Source organism: Mastomys coucha, unplaced genomic scaffold (assembly GCF_008632895.1).
Source record: "Mastomys coucha isolate ucsf_1 unplaced genomic scaffold, UCSF_Mcou_1 pScaffold6, whole genome shotgun sequence".
In the NCBI taxonomy this organism is placed as follows: Eukaryota; Metazoa; Chordata; class Mammalia; order Rodentia; family Muridae; genus Mastomys; species Mastomys coucha.
In genome coordinates this window covers 24383187-24407927 of record NW_022196912.1, presented here as the reverse complement: position 1 = coordinate 24407927, position 24741 = coordinate 24383187, and the positions used below count along the sequence as shown (strand labels likewise).

Below are 24741 nucleotides of genomic sequence, written 5' to 3'. Positions count from 1 at the left end.
AAAACAAAAACAACCCCCCCCCCCATCACAGTATGAGGAAATGAAATGAGCACGTGCTCCCCTCCTCCCTTCTGTCTTTGGTGCTGTGGTTAACCCAGGGCCTTGTGTGTATCAAGCATGCATCCCACCATTAACCTACACCACAAGCCCCACACAGGCTATTTTTGTAAAGATTTATTTTTCGTTATAAATGAGTACACTGTAGCTGTCTTCAGCCACACCAGAAGAGAGCGCCAGATTTCATTATGGGTGGTTGTGAGCCACCATGTGGTTGCTGGGATTTAAACTCATGACCTTCCGAAGAGCAGTCAGTGCTCTTATCCACTGAGCCATCTCACCAGCCCCACACAGGCTATTTTTAAAATATTTATTTGTTATTAATGTATGCATATGTGTGTGTGCAGATGCATGTGCATACAGGTGCCCACAGAAGCCAGAAGAGGGTATCAGATGCCCTGGAGCTGGAGTTGTAGGTGTTCGTGAATTCATTATGTGGGTGCTGGAACCAAACCCTATCCTCTGAAAGAACAGCATGTGCCAGCCACTGCTGAGCTGTCTCTCTGACCTCAACACAGTGGATCTCCGCAATGAATCTTAGCTTCACTGAGAAGAGACCTCCAGGTTCCTTGGGACAGCATATTTAAAGGCGACGAATGGGCTAAGTTAGGACATCATAGCATGCCTGTATGCCCCATCTGTTTTCTGCTTCTTCATTGAGTAGCCAACACCACCACCCCCAGAATTTCTCCTGCCCTTGTCCCCTTGTGTCCTCTTTAGGTTCCATTCTGAGCATCTAAGCTCATTATTTGGCTATAAAGGCTTGAATTTCCTGTCTTAGGCCTAGACTGTGTGTTGTTCTGACCCTGTCTCAAACCAACAAATAAAATAAAAAATTCTTGCCAGATGTGGTGGCATACTCCTGTAATCCCAGTATCCATGAGGCTGAAGCAGTAGGATTGTCATGAGTTCAAGGCCAGCCTGGGCTGCATAGCTAGTTCTGTGTAAGTGGCTATGCCTTGCCCACTGTCTAGGTTTTTCTTTTGGTCTGAATTTAGGCTAAGACATTTAAAAAGGACATCCTTTTCATGTATTTACCCTGAAACATCTATTTCTTTCTTCCATTTCTGTGTGTACATTCACATGCACCGTCCCCCCTTATCCACGTGCCATGCCATCCCCCTTATCCACGTGCCATGCCGTCCCCCTTATCCACACATAGGGAGAAGTATGCTTTCTCCTTCCACTTTGTGGAAGCCGGGGATTGAACTCAGGTTATCAGGCAGCTTTACCCACTGAGCCATCTCTCTGGCCCTGAGGCATATTGTTATTAGTCTAAGAGAAGTTTGGAAAGCTAAGAGAAGTATTCTGTAAAAAGTAGCCAAGGAGCTGGGCTTGGCGGCACATGCCTTTAACCCCTGAACTCAAGAGTCAGAGACAGGTAGATATCTTCTGAGTTTGAGGGCAGTCTGGTCTATACAGTGAGTTCCAGGCCAGTCAAGACTCTATAATGAGACCCTGTCTGAAAAACAAGAATGTTGATTTGAGAATAATAAGGTATGTAGCACAGAGACTATAATTAGATTATGTGTCCTTCCTTCTTCAAGGCAGAATACTAAAACTCTCAAATGCATATCTGGGCCCAGAGAGAAGATCTAGGAAGGTTTGGGGACAGACCCTGTGCAAGAGCAGTTGCAGTAGCACACACCTGTTAGTGCGGCTCAGGAGGCTGAGGTGAGAAGGTCTCTTGAGTTTTGAGACCAATCTGGGCAACATATGGAAATCCTGTCTTAAAACAAACGAACGAGCAGCTAGGAGTTAGTATAGGGCTTGCCTAGCATACACAGAGACCTGGGTTTAATCCCAGCACCAAGCAAACTGAGGGTGCTGGCTCACACCTATAACCCCATACTCAGGAGGTAGAGGCATGGTGAGTCTGAGGCCAGCCTGGGCTACATGAAATCCTGTAGCCTCTCAGGACTTTGAGATGGTCCTGTAGATCTGGAGCAGAGTGCCCAGCCTTCCTCAGGGAGCCAGTGGATACCTCAGTCCTTGGTGCTTTATTTGGGGCCTGGGGGAGGCTGACCCAGTTACCCAGAGGCACCCTGTCTGTTCATCACAGCTCAGTCTGAGAGATGAGCATATTTCGTTTTTCACACATTGCCTCCACACTTTGACAAGTCTAAGCATAATCAGATTGTCTGTTTTCTAAGTATGGTGACAAGAATAGGACTTTTAGTTCCTCCATCTTCAAACCACCAAGGGAAAAAAAGCCTTCAGAACATTGCCTAGAAAGTTAACAGTTACAAGCATGATGCCAGTATACCACATTTAAATTTTTATGTGTACATTTCTTTCAAACACCTTGGAAGTTTATAGCATGGAAAATGAATCTGCCACTAACTTCAGATCTTTAATTCCCTTTACCAAATACAAACAACCCTTACCATTCTCACACTTCTGAGAATCTTTCTAGAAAGCTCCATGCTTAAGTACACGTTTGCTCATGTAGATACACTTACACTAAACCAATAGATTTTGTTCAATTCCCCCTCCTCCTCCTCCTCCTCTTCTTCTCCTCCCCCTCCTCCTCCCCTTCTTCCACCTCCTCCTCCTCTTCTCCTCCTCTTCCCTTCCCTCCTCCTGCCCTTCTCCCTCCTCCTCTTCTTCCTCTTCTTCCTTGTATGTATTTTGAGGCAGGGTTTCTCCATGTAGCCTTGGCTGTCCTGGAACTTGCTCTGTAGACCAGGCTGGCCTTGAACTCAGAGATCTGCCTGCCTCTGTCTCCCAAGTGCTGGGATTAAAGAAGAAAGCCCAGCCTTCTTATTTTATTTTTAAATTGTTCCATATCTATACATTGAAGACACAGTATGTCTTTTGTCTTGGTTATTATATGGTTGTTTTACCTTTTATTACATATCATTTTTGGTGGGCCACGTGCATAGAAATTAGAGAACACTTTATTCTTTATAGCGTCAGCTCTCCCCTCCTACCTTTGCCTAGGTTCTGGGAATCAAACTCAAATCCCTAGGGCTGTGGGGCAAATGTCTTTTCCCTTTAGTTCTGCTGGCCCTATTTTAGCCTTTTGAAACAAGATCTTACTGTATAGCCCAGACTAACCTTCTACCTTAGCCTCCCAAGTGCCTGATGACAGATGTGAGCCACCACACCCAGCTGTGTTTTCTGTTTGATACAGCACCACAGTGTCCATTGTTATGACCAGTCTATTTAACCCACCTACTAAAATGTTTAGGGTTAGTGGACATCTACCGTTGGCTGGGGGGATTGATCGCAGTGTTCAGCTGAGAGTGTAGCTCAGTTAGTAAAGTGCTTACCCAGCATACACAGTGCTCTGGGTCTGATCTCCAACCCCACATAGACCATGTGTGCTACACATTTATAATCCCAACACAGGAGGTGGAAGCAGGAGAACCAAAAGTTCAAGGTCACCCTCAGCAATACAGTGATTTGGGTGAGACCCTGGGCTACATGAGACACTGTTGTTTTTCCAAAGGAAATTATTGATCGAGATTAAGGATTTGAGGAAAATGTCTATAATCTAACCCTGGCTCACCTAACATAATTATCTTCATTTTTGCCTAATACTTTTATCATTGTTGCTTGAGATAGAATCTTACTATAGCATAAGCCAGTCTGGTACTCACTATGTAAATGAGGCTGGTCTTGAACTCATAACATGTCTTTTGCCTCCTCCTCCTCTTCATAAGCTAGATTGTCTTCAATCCCTCATTCCCTACTATCCTACTTGGTTGCTGTTATAATTCTATTTAAAGCTGTAGCTCTCCTTTTCCCTAAGCCGAAACAGAAAACTTCAAAATATGACATTAACCCCTCTAGCTTCTCCCCCTCCTTCTCCACACCTGCACCCACTCAGCTACCAAAAATTTTGATGAGAGCAAAGCTGTTGGTGTGGGAATTTGACACAAACATCTCCCCATGTGTTTCTGTCTTTGTAAACTCTATTTACGTCCAAACTACTTTAAAGCCAGCCTTCAGTGTATGTTTGTACCTGCCTCCGTATCTGCTTCCGCTTTGCTTTGGGCACTTGTTTCTGAGAAGCAACCTGTTGTCACTTAGCAAAAGGCCAGAAGGAACAGGAAGGAGGAAGTCCAGCTAGGGAGGACCTCACATACATAGGGAGCTTGGGAAAGAGAGGCCTTCGGGAGTGCAGCATTACCCTGTGTGTAGAGCTTGCCTGGTATGCAGAAACCCTGATTTTGATCCCCAGCATTGCAGAAATGAGGCAGGGTGGGGTGGTTCATAATTGTAAACGCTGTGATCCCAGCACTTGATAGGTAGAGGCAGGAGGATCAGAAATTTCACAAGTCGTCCTTAGCACTACGTAGTGAGTTCAAGGCCAATCTGAGCTATTAAAGACAGTGTGTGTGAAGCAAAAAGGAGTCTGGGAAAGACAAGCTTAGTTTGGCTCTATTTTTCAAGATTATTTATTTATTACATATAAGTACACTGTAGCTGTCTTCAGACACACCAGAAGAGGGTGTCAGATCCCATTACAGATGGTGTTAGCCACCATGTGGTTGCTGGGATTTGAACTCAGGACCTTTGGAAGAGCAGTCAGCGCTGTTAACCACTGAGCCATCTCTCCAGCCCCTTGTCTCTACTTTTTGTTTGTTTGTTTGTTTGTTTGTTTTTGTTTTTGTTTTTTCAAGACAGGGTTTCTCTGTATAGCCCTGGCTGACCTGTGCATGCACATGTGGAGGACAGAGCCTGACACCAGATGTCTTCCATCATGGCTTGCTCTGGGTGATCACTTTGAAAGCCTTTCTATTCTGCTACCAGAGTCCTCAGTCAGCCCTTTCCTCTCCCCCTTAGTCCCTGTGTCAGCAGTGGGCCCTTGTTTCCCAGCCCGGGTCTCTCTATGTCTTTCCCATTTTAGCTTTAAGTAAGAACTGGATTTCCTATGGCTGGGCCACATTTCACCAGCTTTCTTCTGTCTTTTCTGTCCCTGTGCTTTTTCCAGTGAGACCTAGGCTTACAAAAGCCACAAGGTCATCAGGTTGGGAGTGGAGGCCTCTAACACTGTGCCTTGCATCCAGGGCCTGTATCTCATATTAGCGTTCTCTGGGAAGCCAGGAAGAGGGCTAACACTGTGAGATATGTGCACATTTGCCAGAGTGACTCCATTTATAAAGCTTCTCTAGACAGCCCACAGAGGGACCAGAAGGTATCACGCAGCCTTCGAGAGAAAGGTTCAGATCATGGTCACTTGAGTGAAACCTAGAACTTAATCCCTTCACTGTCCCATTCTTTGTTGGTTTAACCTCGTGTGTTTCAGGATGACCTTGAACCAAATACATATCGGAGTATGAACTTCTCTTCCTTTTGCCTCCTCCTCCCAAGTGCTGGCAGAGGCACAGGCCTGCCACCCCACCCAAATCATCCGATGTTGGAGATCAAACCCAGGGCCTTGTGCACCTTAGGCCAACACTGCCAACTGAGGCTCACCCTCAGACCATTTTCCTCATTCTTCTTGTTTTCCACGGTGTTGAGGATGGAGCGGGCCAAGCACGAGTCTACAGAGCCTCACTTCTAACTCCGTTCATTTCCTTTTAACTTTCACGGTGAGAGAGGGTGAGCGGGTATTTCATGCCCCGTGGCCCCATGCGGTCCTTTATTTTATGATAGACGGAAGGCTGTGAACGTTCCCTTTATGTTCATGTGGTACTTTATATTGCGTTGGGCTCCTTCACAGACATGATTCCACAGAGGGCCCTTATGCTTACTGCAGGGGAGAGCACTGAGTACAGGTCACAGTCACACAGAGGGGCGGGGTAGGGCGTTCGGCAGGTGTCCTGCTCTGTTTTCTTAGGTGATGGAATTTCCTCTACACATCATGTTGTTGGCATATGAAAATGTACTTTATGGGGCTGACTCTGAGCACGGAAGACAACAGTTGTGACATATGACAGAGCCAATTTCTTGAGGTAGCAAGATAAACAGAAATGGAAGAGCAGATTTTGGCAACTGAATATTAATTAAGTGGAGAGATCTTTTCCCAGAATAGAGTCTGTCATCTTTTTGAAGACTCCTTAAGGTTTCCATCGGTACCCTAGAATCTAAAATTTCTACTTGTGATGGGAAAACTTAGGGGCCTACACACAGGACAGAGAGTAATTTCCTTTTTTGTCCTATGGACCACCCAACTTTCAGTCTGCGAAGCCCACAACCCCTTCTATACTTGACCTTAGACAAAGGGCCAAGAAGCAATTTGTGATTTCTTTTTTTTTTTTTTTCTTTTTTTGAGACAGGGTTTCTCTGTGTAGCCCTGGCTGTCCTGGAACTCACTCTGTAGACCAGGCTGGCCTTGAACTCAGAAATCTGCCTGCCTCCTGAGTTCCCAAGTGCTGGGATTAAAGGCGTGTGCCACCACTGCCCAGCAATTTGTGATTTCATTTCTTCTCTTGAGACAGAGTCTCATCATGTAGCCTTGCCTGTAGACCAGGCTAGCATCGAACTCACAGAGATCCACCTGCCTCTGCTTTTCAGTGCTGGAATTAAAGGCATGCACTATCACTACCACCAGCAGAAGATTTCTCGGTTTTAAATACAAGCTCCTGTAGTCTCTCCCATCTCCTGAAGCACTTTTTAGCCTCTCTTTCTTGGCAACCTGTCTATCCCTACTTAAAGCCGGTCCCAAGTGGCACCTTCAATATCAGACCCTACAAACTAACAATAGTTCTCTATGGGGCTCCCAAACCTTACTTTGTTGGCTTTTTTTTTTTTTTAATGGCACTCTAGCGCCCCTTGCTGTTCCTACATAGTCTGACCACTGAATTTTTTGAATAAATGAATGTTTTTTGATCTGTCTTTTCAAATTCCAGAGTCCCTGTAAGATATTTGGAAATTATGTAGAAGAAGTTGTGTGTGGTGTTGCACACCTGTAATCCCAGCACTTAGGAAGTGGAGGCAAGAAAATCATAAATTCAAGATAATCTTCAGGTACAAGCTGGAGTTTGAAGCCAGCTTGCCCTGTCTAAAAAAAAAAAAAAAAAAGGAAAGCCAGTTGCTTGCTGTGACACCCACCTTTAATCTCAGAGAGAAAGAAAGATAAAAGTAAAAAGGGAGAGGGGAAGGAGAAGTCTGACGAGCTGTACCTTTTCCCCCAGATTGCATTGCTGTTGCCTAGGGAAAAATTCTGGGATTACAAGCATGTGCCACCATGCCCAGCTTTCCCATGGGTTCTAGGTTTTGAATTCAGATCCTCAATCCTGTAAGGCAAGCATTTCAACCCACTATCCCAGTTCAAGCACATGCCTTTCATAGATCAGGTCTCTTATACCCCAGGCAGATCTTGAAATCCTGATCCTCCTGCCTCACAAGTTGGGTGTGCAGTACCCTGTCCGGGTTCCTCCACTGTCTTTTCAAAGTCTCTTGAGAATTAGATTAGGTTCTACAACATCCAGGAAGCCTGCGGTTCCTGTACTTGGCCACAACAGGCCCTCAAAACCCTGGTAGAATGCTAACAGTGAGTCCCATGTGTTTGAGTGTCAAGAAGAGAAAGGACAAAGGGAGGGACAGGCAGCCCATTTATCTTTGCTGTGAGCTGGGAGGCACCCTCTTCTCTTCAAGCCTTTACTGAACATGCTTCATGAATGCCAGCTTCAGTCAAGCGATTTAGCCCCTTCCATGATGCACAGGCTTAGAGCTCTCTCGTTAAGGCCTCACCCATTCGGGTTCCACATATGGGTTCATCATTGTGGTTTTCCACAGCTTCCAACTTCAGTTCACAAGTGTGACCATACAGATTACCTGCCCAGCCTTCAGGAGTCTCAACCCCACCTGTTCCAACTTGGTGGCTCTCGAGAAATCCCAAGAAAAATTGTGTTTACAGTAATGCTCTCTGCTCTCCACAAACAAAGCTGTCCGTCTCGCCATGTTTCCTGCCCAGCCACCAGAGAAAAGAGTGAGAGTCTGAGCACTGTTGTGCTGTGTGTAATGGAATATTGCCACAGCCACTAAGAGCCTTCCGATCCCGCTTTCCAGTTGGCGCCCTTGGATTGAGAGTCCCCAGGAGCCTACAAAATACTCACAAACATGCAAAGTCAACAGCGACTACTGTTTCCACTGTTTCCTATGAGGCCACAAGTCTGTAGTCCAGTGGTTCTCAACTTTCCCAATGTTGTGACCCTTTAACACAGTTCCTCGTGTCATGATGACCCCCACCATACAATTATTTTCATTGCTACTTCATAGCTAATTTTGTTACTGTTATGAATCATAATGTAGCTATCCGTGTTTTCCCGATGCTCTTAGGCAACCTTGCAAAAGGGGTCACAACCCACAGGTTGAGAACCACTGCTCTAGCTGATCAGCTTGTGGTTTTACCTTAAATGGAAGAACGTCCCAAACAACTGGCTTTAAGTGCTGGGGATGTAGCTTGGGGATAGAATATTTAATATTCACAAGATTTGGGTTAGACCACTAATATCACTCCCATGTCTCAAGTGGGCAGTCGCTTAGCAAGATAGACACTTGCTTTTCTCCAAAGGATTGCCTCCTGAGACAATTGTTCCTGGTCATTCTCAGTGTGTGTCTGCTGCATCCTGCCTCAGGATGGACCCTCAGCATGATTCCACACTCAAACAGGAGAAAAGGAAAAGAATGGGGAACCGAGGGCATGGGTCCTACCATTAGAGACATGACACTTACTAAAACTGTATCAAATCTTTGCATCTACAAATCCAGAACACAGTCACCTGGCTACACCCCGCCAGAAGCAGGCTTCACTATATGGTCTTTATACTAAGGATCTTGCCATCTCAGGCAATCTGTTACTAAAGAAAGGAACAGGGGGCATCTCTGGCACTTTCATCTCTGCTTCTCACCAAAGATGATTCTTTTATTTATTTATTTTACATTTATTTACCTACAGGTGTGTGTGAATGCCGCAGAGTGTGTGTGGAGTCAGTGGGCTCTCCTACAAAGTGGGTCTCGGGGATCAGCTCGGAGCATCGGGTTTGGTAGCAAGAGCCTTTATCACTGAGCTGTCTTGCTAGTTCCAACAAGTGATTCTTTTCACCTCTGTAGACTAGCCTTCAGTGTTCGTAGTTTCTGTCTCCCAGTTTCCAGGATGGACACAAGATCAGTTCTTAGTCAAATTCCATGAGCCTTTTTCTGTAGCCAGCTTGACTTCTGCATCTTAAGCAAAAATTCAGGGAGAGAATTTTGATTGGTTGTTTCAGGTCACACTATGGTGGCAGCTTTAGAGTGGGGCTGGAACTGGTCTCTAAGACACACAGTGTAAGAGCCTCAGCTAAGCCTCCAATGCAACTTTCCTGTAACAGTCTTCCCCACTGTGTGAGGTCGTCAGTCCTTAGGGTGGGGGGAGGAAGGGGTTTTTGCTCCTGTCTTTAACCCATAGCTCCGCATAACATCAAATACAAAATGAGCAATCCATCATAGCCTGTAGCTTTCCTGAGGCTGAGAACTAGACAGATCTGGGGAAGACAATGTTGTCAAGGTCTGTGCAGACCAAGCATCCTGGCTCCTACTAGCAGAAGGGCTTTCCCAGAATCATCCAGCCAAGTGTCTTTTCTTTTGTTTTTGAGACAGAGTCTCTCTACATAGTCCTGGCTATCTTGGAGCTCACTATGTAGATCCACCTGTCTCTGCCTCCTGAGTGCTGAGATAAAAGTGCCACCATGTCCTTCCTTTTCTCTCCTTTTCTTTTTTAGATAGGGCCTCATTCATCCTGCACTGCCCTCAAACTCCCTATGTAGTGGAGGATGACCTCAGACCTCTTATGAAGCAGATCCTCCTGCCTCTACCTCCTAAGTGTGCCACTATGCCCCTGGGGATCAAATCTAGGCCAGCCTCTACCAGTTGAGCCACATCCCCAGCCCTGGTTGTAATCCCTCTGCTCCTATTCAGCACTTGATGTGTGTGCCTCTTCCCAGGACTAGAGAGAAGCACTTTCATGGCCCAGTGTATTTTCTCAGTATTTGGGAGACAGAGGCAAGTAGCTAGACATTGAAGGCTAGTTTTGTATATGCAGAGTGTTTGAGACCAGCCTGGACTACATAAGACCCTGTCTCAGAGAGAGAGAGAGAGAGAGAGAGAGAGAGAGAGAGAGAGAGCAAGAGAGAGAGAGAGAGAGAGAGAGAGATAGACAGATAGACAGACAGACAGACAGAGACAGACAGAGATAGAGAGACAGACAGAGAGAGACAGAGACAGAGAGAGACAGAGACAGAGAAACAGAACTATAATTCTAGCACTTGGGAGGTCAAGGTAGGAGGATCAAGAATTCATGGTTATCTTCTATTCACATGGAGTTTGAGACAAGCTTATATGATCTTGCCAAACACACATGCATACACACATATACACCACCTTACATGTGCTCATAAGCTGGAGGACACTGGCTATATAGCCAGTCTCTTGCCTGTCAAAGCTTCATGCTAGACTCCATTGAGGACTGATAGTGATTCAGGCCTTGGCCAAAGTGAGGGTCTGTGTGTGGCGAGTGGGGGGGGGGGGGGGGGGGGGGGGGGGGGGGGACACTCAAGGAGCTGAGCTGAGGGTGAGGAGGGGGGATACTCAAGGAGTTGAGCTGGGGGTGAGGCTGAGGCAGGAAATCATTTGTCAGACTGTTGTCTCAAGATACCAGATGCAGAGAAGAGCTAATGTTCCTGTGTCAGCCCGTCGCTTGCCTTCCCTCATGCCTCCCTACATGTCTATTGTCCTGTCACCTGTCTTCTCAGGCCTCTAACCCTCTGTGGCAATCCCGGGGCTCCACGTCGGTGTCTTCAGGAGGACGTTTCCGCTGTCCATCTTGTAGGCATGAGGTTGTCCTGGACAGGCATGGCGTCTATGGCCTGCAGCGGAACCTGCTAGTGGAGAACATCATAGACATCTACAAACAGGAGTCCTCCCGGTAAGATAGATGCCTGGCTGTCTTCGGATTTCCAGTGCTATCGTGGAGCACTATGATCAGAAACAATGTAGGAAGGGAACGGCCTGTCCGGCTCACACTTCCACATCATAGTCATTACTGAAGTCAGGGCAAGAACTCAAAGAGGGCAGGAACTCGGAAGCAGGAGCTGATGCAGAGACCATGGAGGAGTGCTGCTCCCTGGCTTGCTCCTCATGGCTTGCTCATCCTGCTTTCTTATAGAACTGAGGACCATCTGCCCAGGGATGGCCCTACCCACAGTGGGCTCCTGCATTAATGCCCCCCATCAATGGGTAATTAAAAAAATGCCTGCTGGGCAGTGGTGGCACATGCCTTTAATCCCAGCACTTGGGAGGCAGAGGCAGGTGGATTTCTGAGTTCAAGACCAGCCTGGTCTACAGAGTGAGTTCCATGACAGGCTGCCTATAATCCCATCTTATGGAGACATTTTCTTGATTGAGGTCCCCTCTTCTCAGATGATTTTAGCCTGTGTAAGCTGACATGCTCCCAGCAGGGGCAGGGGGTAGACCTGGGAAGAACTGGGAAAGGAGAGGACCTAGGGAGGAGGGGAAGCCTCCAGGGAGGCCTGACTTTGCCCTTAGAGCCAGTGTTCAATCTTACTCCGTCCTCCTGGTCTGGACCAAAGTCCACCCCAATGTCCTTGACCTCATCAGTTCCCATGACATGACTTCCTGTCCTGTGTGACATCTTTGTCCCCTAGAATAGACTCTTCCTGGGTCCAGGCCTCCTTTGAGCATTGTTTCTTCCCCAAAGCGAGAATGCTATGTAAGTTGCCTACCACTGGTCACAGCCTGGCTCCCTGACTTGGCTGCTGCCTTGCCCTCGTTCCTCAGGCCACTACACTCTAAGGCTGAGCAGCATCTCATGTGTGAGGAGCACGAGGATGAGAAGATCAACATCTACTGCCTGAGCTGCGAGGTGCCCACCTGCTCTCTCTGCAAGGTCTTTGGCGCCCACAAGGACTGTGAGGTGGCCCCTCTGCCCACCATTTACAAACGCCAGAAGGTATCTAGTCAGGGAGGGATCGGGAAGAAGGTTTAGGACAGGGCAGTTCTTACTGTACTTAGGTAAGGGATAGCTGATCAGGGCAAATGCCCAGCTCTGCTCTCGACTCTGCACACAACCCCGAGGCAGTTGCCTGACCTCCATGGCCCTGACTGCCTTCTCTGGTCAGGCAAGGTGAAGACAATGGTTGCTATCACCATAGCATTAGCTAATTAATACATGACTGGAGCCACTTCAGGATGCTGTCTACCAAAAGGACCAGATATGTTCAAGAGTGTGAAAAAAACAAAAAACAAAAACCAACCAAACAAACAAAAAAACATGTGAAATCACACAGCTAGCATTTGTCATGTGAAGGATGGTATCTCTCCTGCCTGCAGGGGCTCTCTGGCCCTGCCCTCCCCACGCCCAATTTAGTTATGCTGAGATTTTAAGATCACACTGGTTGACCTCTGAGAAGAGAAGTGCTCCTAGGAGGTGAGGGTGGGGAGGGCAGGGCCAGAGAGCCCCTGCAGGCAGGAGAGATACCATCCTTCACATGACAAATGCTGACTCAGTACAAGCTAGAGATGGAGGCCATGCCACAAAACCTGCAAAAATGTGTAGGTAGAGCTGCATGGTGTTGAAGTCTTAGGATATCAAAGAAGTCATTTACATCACCTGGCTTTTGACAGAAACAAATGCAAATGTTAAGCTGGAAGAAGATGCCTTCAATGCAGGCCCTTAGATTAAGATCACCACAACAATCACAATGGAAGATACACAGAGAAATGTCCCATATGAGTGCAATTAGCAGAAACAGTGACACTGAACCCTTGGGGAATTCAGATGTTGGAATTACTGAAGAACAGAAACTCACTATGCACATGATGTTTTTAGAAGATGATGATGTCAGGCATGGTTGAGCACTCTGTAGTCTTAGCACTCAGGATGCTGTGTGGCCAGCCTGAGCTGTATAAGAAAAGACCCTGTTTTAAAGAAAAATAAAGGGGGCCTAGAGAGATGACTCAGCGGTTAAGAGCACTGATTGCTCTTCCAGAGGTCCTGAGTTCAATTTCCAGCAACCACATGATGGCTCACAACCATCTGTAGTAAGATCTGACGCCCTCTGCTGGTGTGTCTGAAGACAGCTACAATGTACTCATATATTTATAAAACAAATCTTAAAGAAAAAAAAGTAGAAAAAGAGATGAAATAAAACAATAAAACAACATCATCAACAACAAAAGGTATAATTGGAGACATAGCACACTTACCTAGCACAAAGCCCTGGATAGATTCCCAGAACTGGAAAAAAAAAGTGTAAAATGACCATGTAACAGCAGTGGCCTGTTGTGGTGGTGTACACTGTAATCTCAGCTACTAGGAAGGCAGAGGAAAGAGAATAACAGATTCAAAGCCAGTGTAGATAATATGGAAAGGCCCAATCAAAGAAAAACTAAATCAAACCAAACAGAAAATAGATCTGACAAAGAACTGAGTGGAAGCTAATAACTGTGGGAAAATCAGTAGACGGACCAAGTGATGGACTTCTCAGAAGAATCACCGAATGGGAGAAGAATACAAACAAGCAAACAAGTGAAAACAAAAACAAAAAAAGTAGAATGTAGCAGCACCAGGAGGAGGGAGGTGGACACAGGAAGGACGATACAGTCCTATTGGACTCCCAGAAGGACATAAATTGACAGGAGCGGTGTTGTCTGAGTGGGTAGGCCTAAGACTCTTCCAGAATGGAAGAAGTGACTCTCTTAATAAAGCATCCATCCAGAGGATGGTGCATGATGGGTGTCCCCAATGATTGAAGTGGGATGAGAGGGGTGCCATTGTGACTGGGGCTTCTGACTCTAAATCTGGCCCGTGTGTGTGTGTGTGACAGAGTGAGCTGAGCGATGGCATCGCGATGCTGGTGGCAGGCAATGACCGAGTGCAGGCAGTGATCACGCAAATGGAAGAGGTGTGCCAGACCATTGAGGTGAGCTTGGGCTGGGAATGACAAAGGGGACAAGATGGTCTACCCAGAGACCCCAAGATTCTTTGACTGCTGGCCAAGCTGGCCAAAAAGTTTCTGGGCTCTAGCTCATGATGGGTTGTTTTTAGCCAGGTTGTTCATAGCGCTCAGCAGCTCTGTAACGTCCGTCAAGTTACTTACGTTTTCCATGCTTTGGTTTTGTTTGTTTATTTTTTTTACTATATAAAATGGTGATGACCAGAGGGAGGGAGGGAGGATAGTAGTAAGTTCTAGGCCAGCCTAAGTAACTATGGACATCTAAATAAACTAGTTAAGTAAATCATCGAGCAGGGTGTGATAGCCCAAAACTATAATGGCAGCACTATGGAGGCTGAGGCAGAGGGATGTCTCATTCAAGGCCCACTTGAGCCTGCCCCAAAAATAAATAAGTGGAACTAGAGACCGTCCAGTGGTTGAGATAAGGCATTGCTATTGCAGAGGACCAGAGTTCAGTTCCCAGCATCCACACTGCATAACTCAAAACTACCTGTAACACCTAGCCAGCTCCAGGGGAATTCAGTTCCTCTGATCATCATGGGAACACACACCAAGCACATCATATACCCAATTGAAAATAATACAAATAAAATTGTGGCAATAAATAAATAAGCAAAATAAAAAGACATCAATGTGAGAGACATGGGGAGAAGGGGTTTATAAAAGAGGGAGGGAGAGAAACGAGGCTGGGATGTGAGAGTAGTCACATATACTACATATGTGTGTGTGTATATATATATATATATATATATATATATAATGTATTATCAGTGAATACATTTAATTAAAATTATGTGATGAGGGCTGGTGAGATGGCTCAGCTGGTAAGAGCACCAACTGCTCTTCTGAAGGTTGTGAGTTCAAATCCCAGCAACCACATGGTGGCTCACAACCACCCATAATGAAATCTGATGCCCTCTTCTGGTGTTTTGAAGACAGCTACAGTGTACTCATTTATAATAATAAGTAAATCTTTTTTTAAAATGTGATGAGAAATAATTACATACTTTATTATATAGTTAACTAAATATATTTGAATAATGTGGCAATATTTTCAGTTAATTAATTCTAGCAATTTAGTTTTTTTTTTATTTTCAATTATGTGTTCATGTGCGTCTGTGTATGGGTATATGCACGTGAATGTTAGTGCTCATGGAAGTCAAAGGAACTTGCTGGATCCTTTGGAGTTACAGGAAATTGTCATTTGACATGAATTCTAGGAACAAAACTTAGGTCCTCTGTAAGAGCAGGAGGCACTAACAGCAAAGGCCTCCTTCTACCTCTCTAGCCAATGTCTGTATTTTTGTTTTGTTTTGTTTTGTTTTGTTTTTTCAAGACAGGGTTTCTCTGTGTAGCCCTGGTTGTCCTGGAACTCACTCTGTAGACCAGGCTGGCCTCGGACTCAGAAATCTGCCTGCCTCTGCCTCCCAAGTGCTGGGATTAAAGGCATGCGCCACCACCTCCCAGCAAATGTCTGTATTTTAAAATAAGGCTTAATTTCATATCAGACAAAAAAAATTACTTGTTTTTTAAATTTTGGTTTTTGAGACAGGTTTCTCCATGTAGCTCTGGCTGTCCTGGAACTCCCTCTGTAGACCAGGCTGGCTGGCCTCGAACTCAGAGATCTGCCTGCCTCTGAGTTCTGGGATGAAGGGCGTGTGTCAAAAGCACCCCCACTAAAACTCGACTAACTTTAAAAGGTGATGTTGACAGTCACACAGTAGCCACTCATTTAATTTTCTTTTTTCTTTTCTTTTTTTCTTTCTTTTTTTTTGTGGTTTTTTTGAGACAGGGTTTCTCTGTATAGCCCCGGCTGTCCTGGAATTCACTCTGTAGACCAGGCTGGCCTCGAACTCAGAAATCCGCCTGCCTCTGCCTCCCAAGTGCTGGGATTAAAGGCGTGCGCCACCACCACCCAGCTTCATTTAGTTTTCTTAACAAGGAAGTGGGAATTAGTGCACTGCAGAGCCAGGACCAGCAGAGTACATGGCTCCCAGTGAAACAACTTTGAAATTCTTTGTTAACCTTTGTCATTGCTGTTAACTGAAAACATCTGAGCTGGGTTCTGTGTCTTTAACTTAGGGTGTGACCCCAGCCAGGTCACTTTCCTTCTTGGCCTTTTTTTTTTTTTTAAGTGGGGCAAGGACTAAAATGCCCTGCTCTGGAGCTCTGGGGCTGCTCAGGCGAGACCTTCTTGCTGTGGTCTTTCAGGACAACAGCCGTAGACAGAAGCAACTGTTAAACCAGAGGTTCGAGACTCTGTGTGCGGTTTTGGATGAGCGCAAGAGTGAACTGCTTCAAGCACTGGCCCGGGAGCAAGAGGAGAAGTTGCAGCGAGTGCGGGGCCTCATCCGTCAGTATGGAGACCACTTGGAGGCCTCCTCTAAGCTGGTGGAATCTGCCATCCAGTCCATGGAGGAGCCACAGATGGCTCTCTACCTACAGGTGGGCAGAGAGGGAGGGAGGCAGGCCTGCACGGTGTGGTGGGGGGAACTCAGGGCCTAGGGAGCAGGGATCAAGTTATACCTGCAGTTATTTCTTGTCACCACCACATCACCACGTGGGAAACATCACCTTTCCGAGTGGCGCTCTGTGTGTGTGTGTGTGTGTGTGTGTGTGTGTGTGTGTGTACGTTTCTCTCTGTGTGTTTCTGTCTCTATCTGTCTCTCTGTTTCTGTCTCTCTTCCTCTCTCCCTCCCTCCCTTCCCACTTCCTCCTCTCTCTCTCTCTCTCTCTCTCTCTCTCTCTCTCTCTCTCTCTCTCTCTCTCTCTCATGAATTGGGATATTATCAGTTCCCTCCTACCCCCCCAAGATTGGTGAGAATCAGAAGAAATGGGGCTTTGCCAGGGCTAGCCCAGCGCTCACTTTTGCCCTCCTTTTCTCCCCTGCAGCAGGCCAAGGAGCTGATCAACAAGTGAGTGGACTTTCCCACAAGTGCTAGGTGGGAAAGGATGGGACCCTGTGGATTCTTTCCTTTCCTTCTGACCTGGGAGGGGCTTGAGGGAGCAGGAGTCCACCTGCTGAGCCCTTGTGGCCATCACAGGGTCGGGTCAATGTCGAAGGTGGAGCTGGCAGGACGGCCAGAGCCAGGCTATGAGAGCATGGAACAATTCTCTGTGAGCGTGGAGCACGTGGCCGAAATGTTGCGGACCATCAACTTCCAGCCGGGTGAGGGAGCCAAGGGAGGAACTGTTGAGACCCGCTGAAGGGGTATGAGGTGGGTGCTACGGCCAGAAGAGCAGGGGCACCACATCACCAGGCCTGCCTTCCACCTAGGTGTAGCTGGGGATGAAGAGGATGATGAAGTGGCTTTGGACGGGGAAGAGGGCAACGCGGGGCTGGAAGAGGAGCGGCTGGATGGGCCAGAAGGTGAGAGTTGGACGAAGGTTTTGGGGTGAGTAGTTACTACCAAGCTCATGGCCCCTTGGGTGATTGCCTCCAAGGCAGACAACAGGATCCTCAAAGCGCACCCCCTAGAGCTTTGAAAAAGCGCACTTTTCCCCACGGCTTTGGGGAGCCTGTAGGGTCCCGAGTAGTAGAAACCTCACTCGCTGGGAGAGCGGGCTGTCGGGAGTGCCTTGTTCGTTTGCAGCACACGCCCACCGGTTTTTTCCCCCTGGCTCAGGCCTGCACTGACCCGACTCTGATCCAGAGCGCACGGCTGCAGCGGGAGCCAAGGGATGCTGAGGATCTGTGCAGAGACCACCGTGCCACCCAGCTCGGCCTCCCGCCCCCGGGAAGGTTCTCAATAAAGGACTTATGTGTCCCACGTCCTCGGCTCCTTTCGCTGCCCACTCCTAGGTTCAGCTATAGAAGCAACCTCGCCATCGTTCTGCCCTTTCTCAACCCAGACCATCTGAAGGGGCGGAGGCGAAATAGTCCCTCGTGGGCACCCCCTTTACACTAGAGGTGGACTCCTGAGCCGGAGGCCCTGAAAGGGTCTCAGACCTCGGAGTTCCGGGATTTGGCCGGCTGGGGGAAGGGCTCCTAGGAATTTAACAGATAGGCTTCCTCTCCCATCCCACTTAGCATGCTTGTCCGTCCTACCGGCCTGGAGAGCCCCACTTTCCCAAAAGTTCTTACCCTACTGTAGTTGCGGTGCCCTCTCACCCCTATGACAGAAGATGGAGGCTAAGCTCTTGGCAGTTTTATTAAAAATAGCCACTCAGTGTTGAGGGTGACTCTGGGCGGCGCTGCACCGCGGGACTGAGCCAGCTCCGGTTGTGCGTGCTCCAGCCCCGGGATAGGTAGGGGAAAGGGTCAAGGCTTTCGTGACCCCATAAGGGGCCGATCACTTGCCCACCGAATCGAATATGATGCGGTTCTGCTCTGCGCGCTCGCGCTGGCTCTGTGTCCGAGCTAGCTCCAGCAGGGTCCGCAGCAGGTGGAAGGTGAGGTCGATGGACAGTGGAGGGTCGTCCCGTCGCTGCCGTTCGCCCGCAAGCTCAGATCCCGCGCGGCGCGGGAAGCGCTCCGCTAACAGCAAGAGGAGCGCTCGGACGCCGCCGCCCTGACTCCGCACTCCGGGGCTCCATCGCAGATTTGGATCCTGGACCCCAGTCGCCGCCGCAGCCGCTGGGCTCCACTGACTGCTCTCCGGGCGCAGCTGTGCCAGGAGCAGCAACGCCACCAGGAGCATAGCGCGCCCCCTCTGCCTCATGGTGCCACCTGCCCTGGACACACAGGGGCAGCATAGGGTGAGGTGCACTTGGAACAGCCGCAGGTGACACCAGCCCCTTCGCGCGCACGCCCAGTGTTCCCGCCGAGACCCTCTAGCTGTTGCCTGGTGTCCACAGCCTGCCCACCAGCCCTAGGCGCTGTGCCAGTCTGGTTTCACCCCTCTCTCCCTTCTTCCCTCCCCGCAGGTCACAGTGGGTGGGCTGAGTGCAGTGTCTTGGTGGTAAGGGAGTCTGGATTATTGCTTCAAGTCACTCACGGGTTATCGGAGTGTCTGCCCAGTGCAAGATGGAGCTCCACTCTCTGTCCCCGGGGACGGGCTGAAGACGCCTTGGGGAGCACAGGGTCTGTCCCGGGACCGCCGCCAGCCTTATATAGCAACAGGACAGCTCCGACTGACGTCAGTGAAGAACTTGAACTGATTGTAGAAACAATGACACCGGCAGCTTCGAGTCCAGCAGCTTCGAGCCCCCAGAGGGGCTCGTATCCTGACTTTGTATCCCTGGAGCTATCTTTGGAAGCACCCTGGCTGTAGAGGGAGAAGCTGGCGGAGGCATAAAGATAAATAGATGCAGAATCCTTCCCCGAGAGGGAGGGCTGTGGAGCTGTCCGTGGTTCTGAACTTCATCACAGCCACGAATCTGGGCAGCCTTTCTGAGGAGAACCCTGTGCTGCTCAGACACAGTCCCTAGGCCAGCTACTGGGTCCCCAAATTGAGATCAGAAATGCTCTGCCGGCAGGAGCCCAGACAACACAGTCCCTCCCAAAGGCCCTCCAATGGGTTTGACCCATTCTACTGACCACTGTACAGCAGTACAAACTAAAATCTACGGGTGTCGGAATGGCATAAAAGGGTGTTCGGCTTTCAGAACTTAACACACCTCCTGAGTCTGGCAAAGTCAGTTTCTTCCTGGGAACCACAGGACAGTACTATTATACCTTCTGACCTTCTGGTTAGGTCAGTGATGGCAATGCACACAGGAGCTAATCCCAGCACCCAGGAAACAGACGAAGGCAGATCTCTGAGTTCCAGGCTGGACCATCTACCAAGCTAGTTCCAAGACAGTCAAGACTGCACAAAGGAACCCAGTTTTGAGCACACACCTTCCTCCCCGAAAAAAAGAGAGAGAAATCACCAGGTAGGAAGTGTGAAAACTCTGGCCCAAGTTCCTGCTCTACCTTGTGGTGTGGTCAGGTCCCTCTCTTCTGAAGCCATTGGTGTCTGTCTTCATAAATGAACAGCCTCCACTTCTTTCCAGTTACAGACAGGTCTATGGTCTTCTAAAGGGCCAAATCCACAGCCATTGCAGATTCCAGATAATAATGTATCTATTTTTGTGCCTATAAAGTCCCTGAGAGATTCTCAAAGGGCACTAGGACCTAGAAAAGTTAAGTGTGATAGCCACTCTAGTCTAGGGATGTTGCTTAGTGTTAGAGCACTTGACTAGCATGCACAGTGCTGAGTTCAAGCCTCAACACTGGACAGAAAGTTGTATCTATAGTAAGTGAGGATGTGTGCTAGCTATTAGGACATAGGTGTAAAGCTGGCAAGGTCATATTATTCTACAAATAGCTGTGGGGAACATACTACGTGGTGGGAATGTGGACAGTCATGCTGCATAATGAGCTTTTAGTCAGTGATGGCAACACACACAATGGTGGCTTCATATAATCACAGCAGAGCTGAAATATCAGCCATCATATCTTAGTGCACTATTCATGTATCTGTGATGATGCTGGTGGGAACAGACTAAGCTGGCAGTAATATGGAAGTATAGCTTGTGCAATTATGCATAGTACATACAACTTAATGATAAACAATAGTTACTGGTCTATGAACTTGCTATATTTATTATTTTAGAATGTTCTACATATGAAAAAAAAGCTCTCTGTAAAACAGTATACCATGTCAGACTGGCAACAGAAAAATACACCACGTGCTTCTGCACTGAGAGGCCACGCTAAGCAACCAATTGTCACCATTTGTGTAAGCATATTCTATCATGTGTACACAGTGACAAAATTGCTAAAAGGACACAATTTTGTTTGTTTGCTTGCTTTTGTCTTTTTCGAGACAGGGCTTCTCTGTGTAGCCCTGTTTGTTTGATTTTTTTAAAAATATTTATGGGGCTGGAGAGATGGCTCAGTGGTTAAGAGCACTGACTGCTCTTCCAAAGGTTCTGAGTTCAAATCCCAGCAACCACATGGTGGCTCACAACCATCTGTAATGAGATCTGATGCCCTCTTCTGGTGTGTCTGAAGACAGCTACAGTGTACTTACACATGATAAATAAATAAACCTTTAAAAATATTTATTTATTTTATTTATATGAGTACACTGTAGCTACCTTCAGACACACCAGAAGAAGTCATCAGATCCCATTACAGATGGTTGTGAGCCACCATGTCGTTGCTGGGTCTTGAACTCAGGACCTCTGGAAGAACAGTCAATGCTCTTAATCAGTGAGCCATCTCTCTAGCCCAGGACACAATTCTTATAGTGAGTTCCCATCAGCTAAGTGCCAGAGTGACAGAAATATTATAAAAGTCTTAGTGATTAGAGTGAAATGTGCCACTTCAGAGTGCTCACCCTATTCTGATCGGCAACCCCATAGCATGGAAACTGACACACTCCTTCCTTTTAAAGAAGATTTCATTGTGTGCTTAATTACAAATGCGTGTCTATGGACATGTTTGTGCAGGTGCTTCAGAGGTCAGAAGAGGACATCAGATCTCCTGGAGCTTGAGACACAGGGAGTTGTGAGCCACCCGATGTGGGTGCTTGGATCCAAACTCAGGCCCTCGGTAGAGCAGACAGTCTATGCTCCTAACTGCTGAGCCACCTCTCCAGGCCTGATATGCCTAGTTTGAAGAAGCTGTCCAAGCATTCCAGGGCCACAGTGCATCAGTACAAGAGTGAGTTCCAGGACCACGGAACGAGGCAGGCTTAGAGCTGATGTGCCTTCCAGGATAGGTAGGAGTTCCAGACAATAGCAACACACTGGACAACAGCCAACCTAAGAGACAGGAGTGCTACTGTGAAGAAGAGGAGAGGGCAGGAAGAGGAATGGGAATGACTTACTCAGGACATTCCAGGTTTGGGCTGCATTCCTCTGAGCCCCATGGGTAGGGACTGACTGCAGGTGCAGACCAACAGACAACCAGTTCAGTCCTGCACTATCTCAGAGCTCCGCCTGTCAGATGAGGGCCTCAAAGCTTAAATAACCTCCACAGCTCATTCCCTTTACTTATGAATTTTGTCAATGTGTGCATGTATGCACATGGAAGTCAGAGGACAACTCTGGGGAGCTAGTTCTCTCCTTCTACCATGTTGGTTACAAGGCATGAACTCAGGCCATCAGGTCTGGCAGCAAGGACTCTTACCCACTGAGTCATCTCACAGGTCCACAAGCAGCTCTCGTTCAACAAATGACTCGTCTATCTAGACCTTTCCAAATATATCTGTATACCTTATATCAGCCAAGATTTCACTTCTAAAAATAATGTCCTGCCTGTCATCCACTCACATATATATAATGTTATCATTATATATAAATAGAAATAATATATAGCCACATTTATATGTGTATATAAAACTCACATATATGTATATATATACATACATACATACATACATACATACATATATCTATATATAGGGAGAGAAAACACTTGTAGTCTATCTATCTATCTATCTATCTATCTATCTATCTATCTATCTATCTATCTATCTATCTATCTGAAGGGAGAGAGAACACTTGTAGTCACTATATCACCAAAGACAGTCTTGAACACTTGAACGCTTGATCCTCCCACCTTTGACTCTTTGGTGTTAGAATAAAAAGTATGCACTCTCACTGGGCGGTGGTGGCACACGCCTTTAATCCCAGCACTTGGGAGGTAGAGGCTGGCGGATTTCTGAGTTCAAGGCCAGCCTGGTCTACAGAGTGAGTTCCAGGACAGTCAGGACTACACAGAGAAACCCTGTCTCGAAAGCTAAAAAAAGTATGCACTCTCATGCCTGGCATTTCAGAAGATCCAAGTCTGGTTCCCAGCACCCATATCTGGCAGATCACAATGGTCTGTAACTCCAGTTTCAGGGAATCCTATGCCGTCTTTTGGTGTCTGTGCCCGTGCTCACACAGCCACACACATAAAAAAAAAAAAAAAAAAATTGTTTGTTTGTTTGATGTGAGATAGACTCTCACTCACTCTATAGCCTTGGCTAGCCTGGAAACTTGCTCTGCAGAACAGGCTAGTTTCAAACTCATAGAGATCCACTTTACTTTACTTCTGAGCGACTAAAGGCATATGCTACCCAGCAATTTTTTTTTAAACCTTTAAAAAGCATAATAAAAACTTCCTGGGTTTGGTTCCTAGCACCTACTTGGTGGCCCACGACTGTACGTAAATTCAATTCCAAGGATCTGATACTCTCTTCTGACCTCTGTGGGCACCAGGCATACATGGGGTACACATAAATTTATGAAGGCTAGATACTCATATACAGATACATAAAAGGTTTTTGAGACAGGAGCTAATGTGTCTCAGGAGGGTCCTGAACTCCCAATGCTTTAGTTGCTTTAGTTGTTTGTTTGCTTGGTTGAGGCAGGATCTCTACGGAGCTCCAGCTACCCTGGAGCTTACTAGGTAGACCAGGCTGGCATCAAAGTACCAGATATTCACCTGCTTCTGTCTTCTGAGTGCTGGGATTAAAGGCTTGAAGTGGCTGGCCTTGTTTTAGTTTGAGAGTGCTACCAAAGACCCTGATGTGTAGGATTTACTTAGAAATCTGCATTCCTTTTAGCTAAGCTATTTGTGTAACCATCAACCACATGAAATCTAAAGAGTTTCATATTTTCCTGTGCTCTCAAGATCCCTCCTGTGTGAGCATTTTTCCAGCCTCTTTGAATGCCACTCTTAAATTTTTATCTTAGACTCACTTATTTTATTTTACATTTATTGGTATTTTGCCTGCAGGTATGTGTATGCAGAACCTATGGAAGCCAGAATAGGATGTAGGATCCTCCAGAAATGGAGTTACATATGGTTGTGAGACACCATGTAGGTGCTCGGAATCTAACTTCGATCTCTGGAAGAGCAGCAAGTTCTCTTAATCACTGAACAATCTCCCCAGAACAGGTTTGTGGGAGCAGAAGCCTCCCAGGGGAGCTGGCAAGATAGCTAGTGACACTCTAAGATGGCATCTGTCAAGGCACAAAGGTTCTGAATGTAGCTCCTGAGACTCTGAGGAGGCCTGACCAGGGCACAGTGTTAGTAGCTGCAGACCTACAGTAGGTCAGAGTTGGGATGGCTACCATTTTCTCTCCAACTGAGACACCGAGATCTTCCTTCAAGGGTGAGGAAGGGATCTGTCATACCTGTAATGCAGAGGGACCAGGTAGAAGTTGGCTAGCTGCACAGCAGGCCAGAGCTATAAGAAGAAAATGGGAAGGTCAGTAGGTGCCCCTACCTGGCACCCAGACTCCTATCCTGCCTGGCCCCATGCCACCACCTACATAAGGAAACCTAAAGGCAGTGCTTCCCTGAGGGGAATGAGAAAGTGACCCTAACAGAGGGCTGCCTATGCAGTGAGGGCCCCAGCTCAGGGCATCACTGGGCTGACGGAGACAGAACAGCTAGTGGAGGGGTCAACTCTTACATAGTAGTTGGTGATGAGGGCATCAGGGTAGTCCTGCAAAGACAGGGAGGAAAGAGTCAACACATATATATCCAAGCAGCTGCCACCTTCCTGCATGGATGTCACACACAGATTCTGTTCCAAGAAGACACTCCTGGCCCAATCCCCCCTAGGCTCCTTTCCTCCTGAGCCTGAGACTCTCCCAGTACATCACTCCTGCCTGTCTCCTAACCTGGGGGCAGCCAGCCTGCTGGGCAGAGATCCACTCACCCGCTTCAGTTTGGCCCAATTGTCCTGGGCTGACATTCCATTGAGTATCCCTACCAGTGGGAGAAAACAGCCTAGGAAACATGGGGCAAAGCCCCCCTAGGGAAGAGGAGCCAAGTGAAAGCTTCGTGGGTACCCACCGCCCCAGCCAGGCTCTCCCCACCACACCACCCCAGCCAGGCTCTCCCCAC

The 24741-nt window shown here is 47.5% G+C and overlaps 3 protein-coding genes across 6 annotated transcripts in view; 1 reads left to right on the top strand and 2 right to left on the bottom strand.

Annotated features, from left to right (window-relative positions):
- Positions 1-17736, top strand: part of Trim54 (tripartite motif containing 54) — a 20796-nt gene extending 3060 nt beyond the window's left edge. Inside the window, exons 2-9 of the mRNA XM_031355918.1 lie at positions 10743-10915; positions 11788-11959; positions 13836-13931; positions 16176-16409; positions 16857-16879; positions 17009-17133; positions 17242-17334; positions 17591-17736. Coding sequence (XP_031211778.1) covers positions 10743-10915; positions 11788-11959; positions 13836-13931; positions 16176-16409; positions 16857-16879; positions 17009-17133; positions 17242-17334; positions 17591-17601 — 927 coding nt within the window. The 3' untranslated portion in view covers positions 17602-17736. The remainder of the gene's footprint in view (positions 1-10742; positions 10916-11787; positions 11960-13835; positions 13932-16175; positions 16410-16856; positions 16880-17008; positions 17134-17241; positions 17335-17590) is intronic.
- A 354-nt stretch (positions 17737-18090) lies between these two features.
- The window catches only part of Ucn (urocortin), a 12011-nt gene continuing 5360 nt past the window's right edge, over positions 18091-24741 (bottom strand). The window contains exons 3-4 of one of the 3 annotated variants that reach the window (XM_031355354.1): positions 18902-20722; positions 18091-18638 (exon numbers count right to left, since the gene is read on the bottom strand). In XM_031355354.1, the coding sequence (XP_031211214.1) occupies positions 18257-18625 (369 nt within the window). In that variant the 5' untranslated portion in view covers positions 18626-18638; positions 18902-20722 and the 3' untranslated portion in view covers positions 18091-18256. Of the gene's footprint in view, positions 18639-18901; positions 20775-24741 lie in introns of those variants that run through there. The other 2 variants (XM_031355352.1, XM_031355353.1) reach the window with 2 other exon arrangements.
- Positions 21278-24741, bottom strand: part of Mpv17 (mitochondrial inner membrane protein MPV17) — a 14743-nt gene continuing 11279 nt past the window's right edge. For both annotated transcript variants that reach the window (XM_031355350.1, XM_031355351.1), the window contains exons 5-8: positions 24554-24649; positions 24305-24337; positions 24024-24076; positions 21278-21659 (exon numbers count right to left, since the gene is read on the bottom strand). In XM_031355350.1, the coding sequence (XP_031211210.1) occupies positions 21590-21659; positions 24024-24076; positions 24305-24337; positions 24554-24649 (252 nt within the window). In that variant the 3' untranslated portion in view covers positions 21278-21589. The remainder of the gene's footprint in view (positions 21660-24023; positions 24077-24304; positions 24338-24553; positions 24650-24741) is intronic.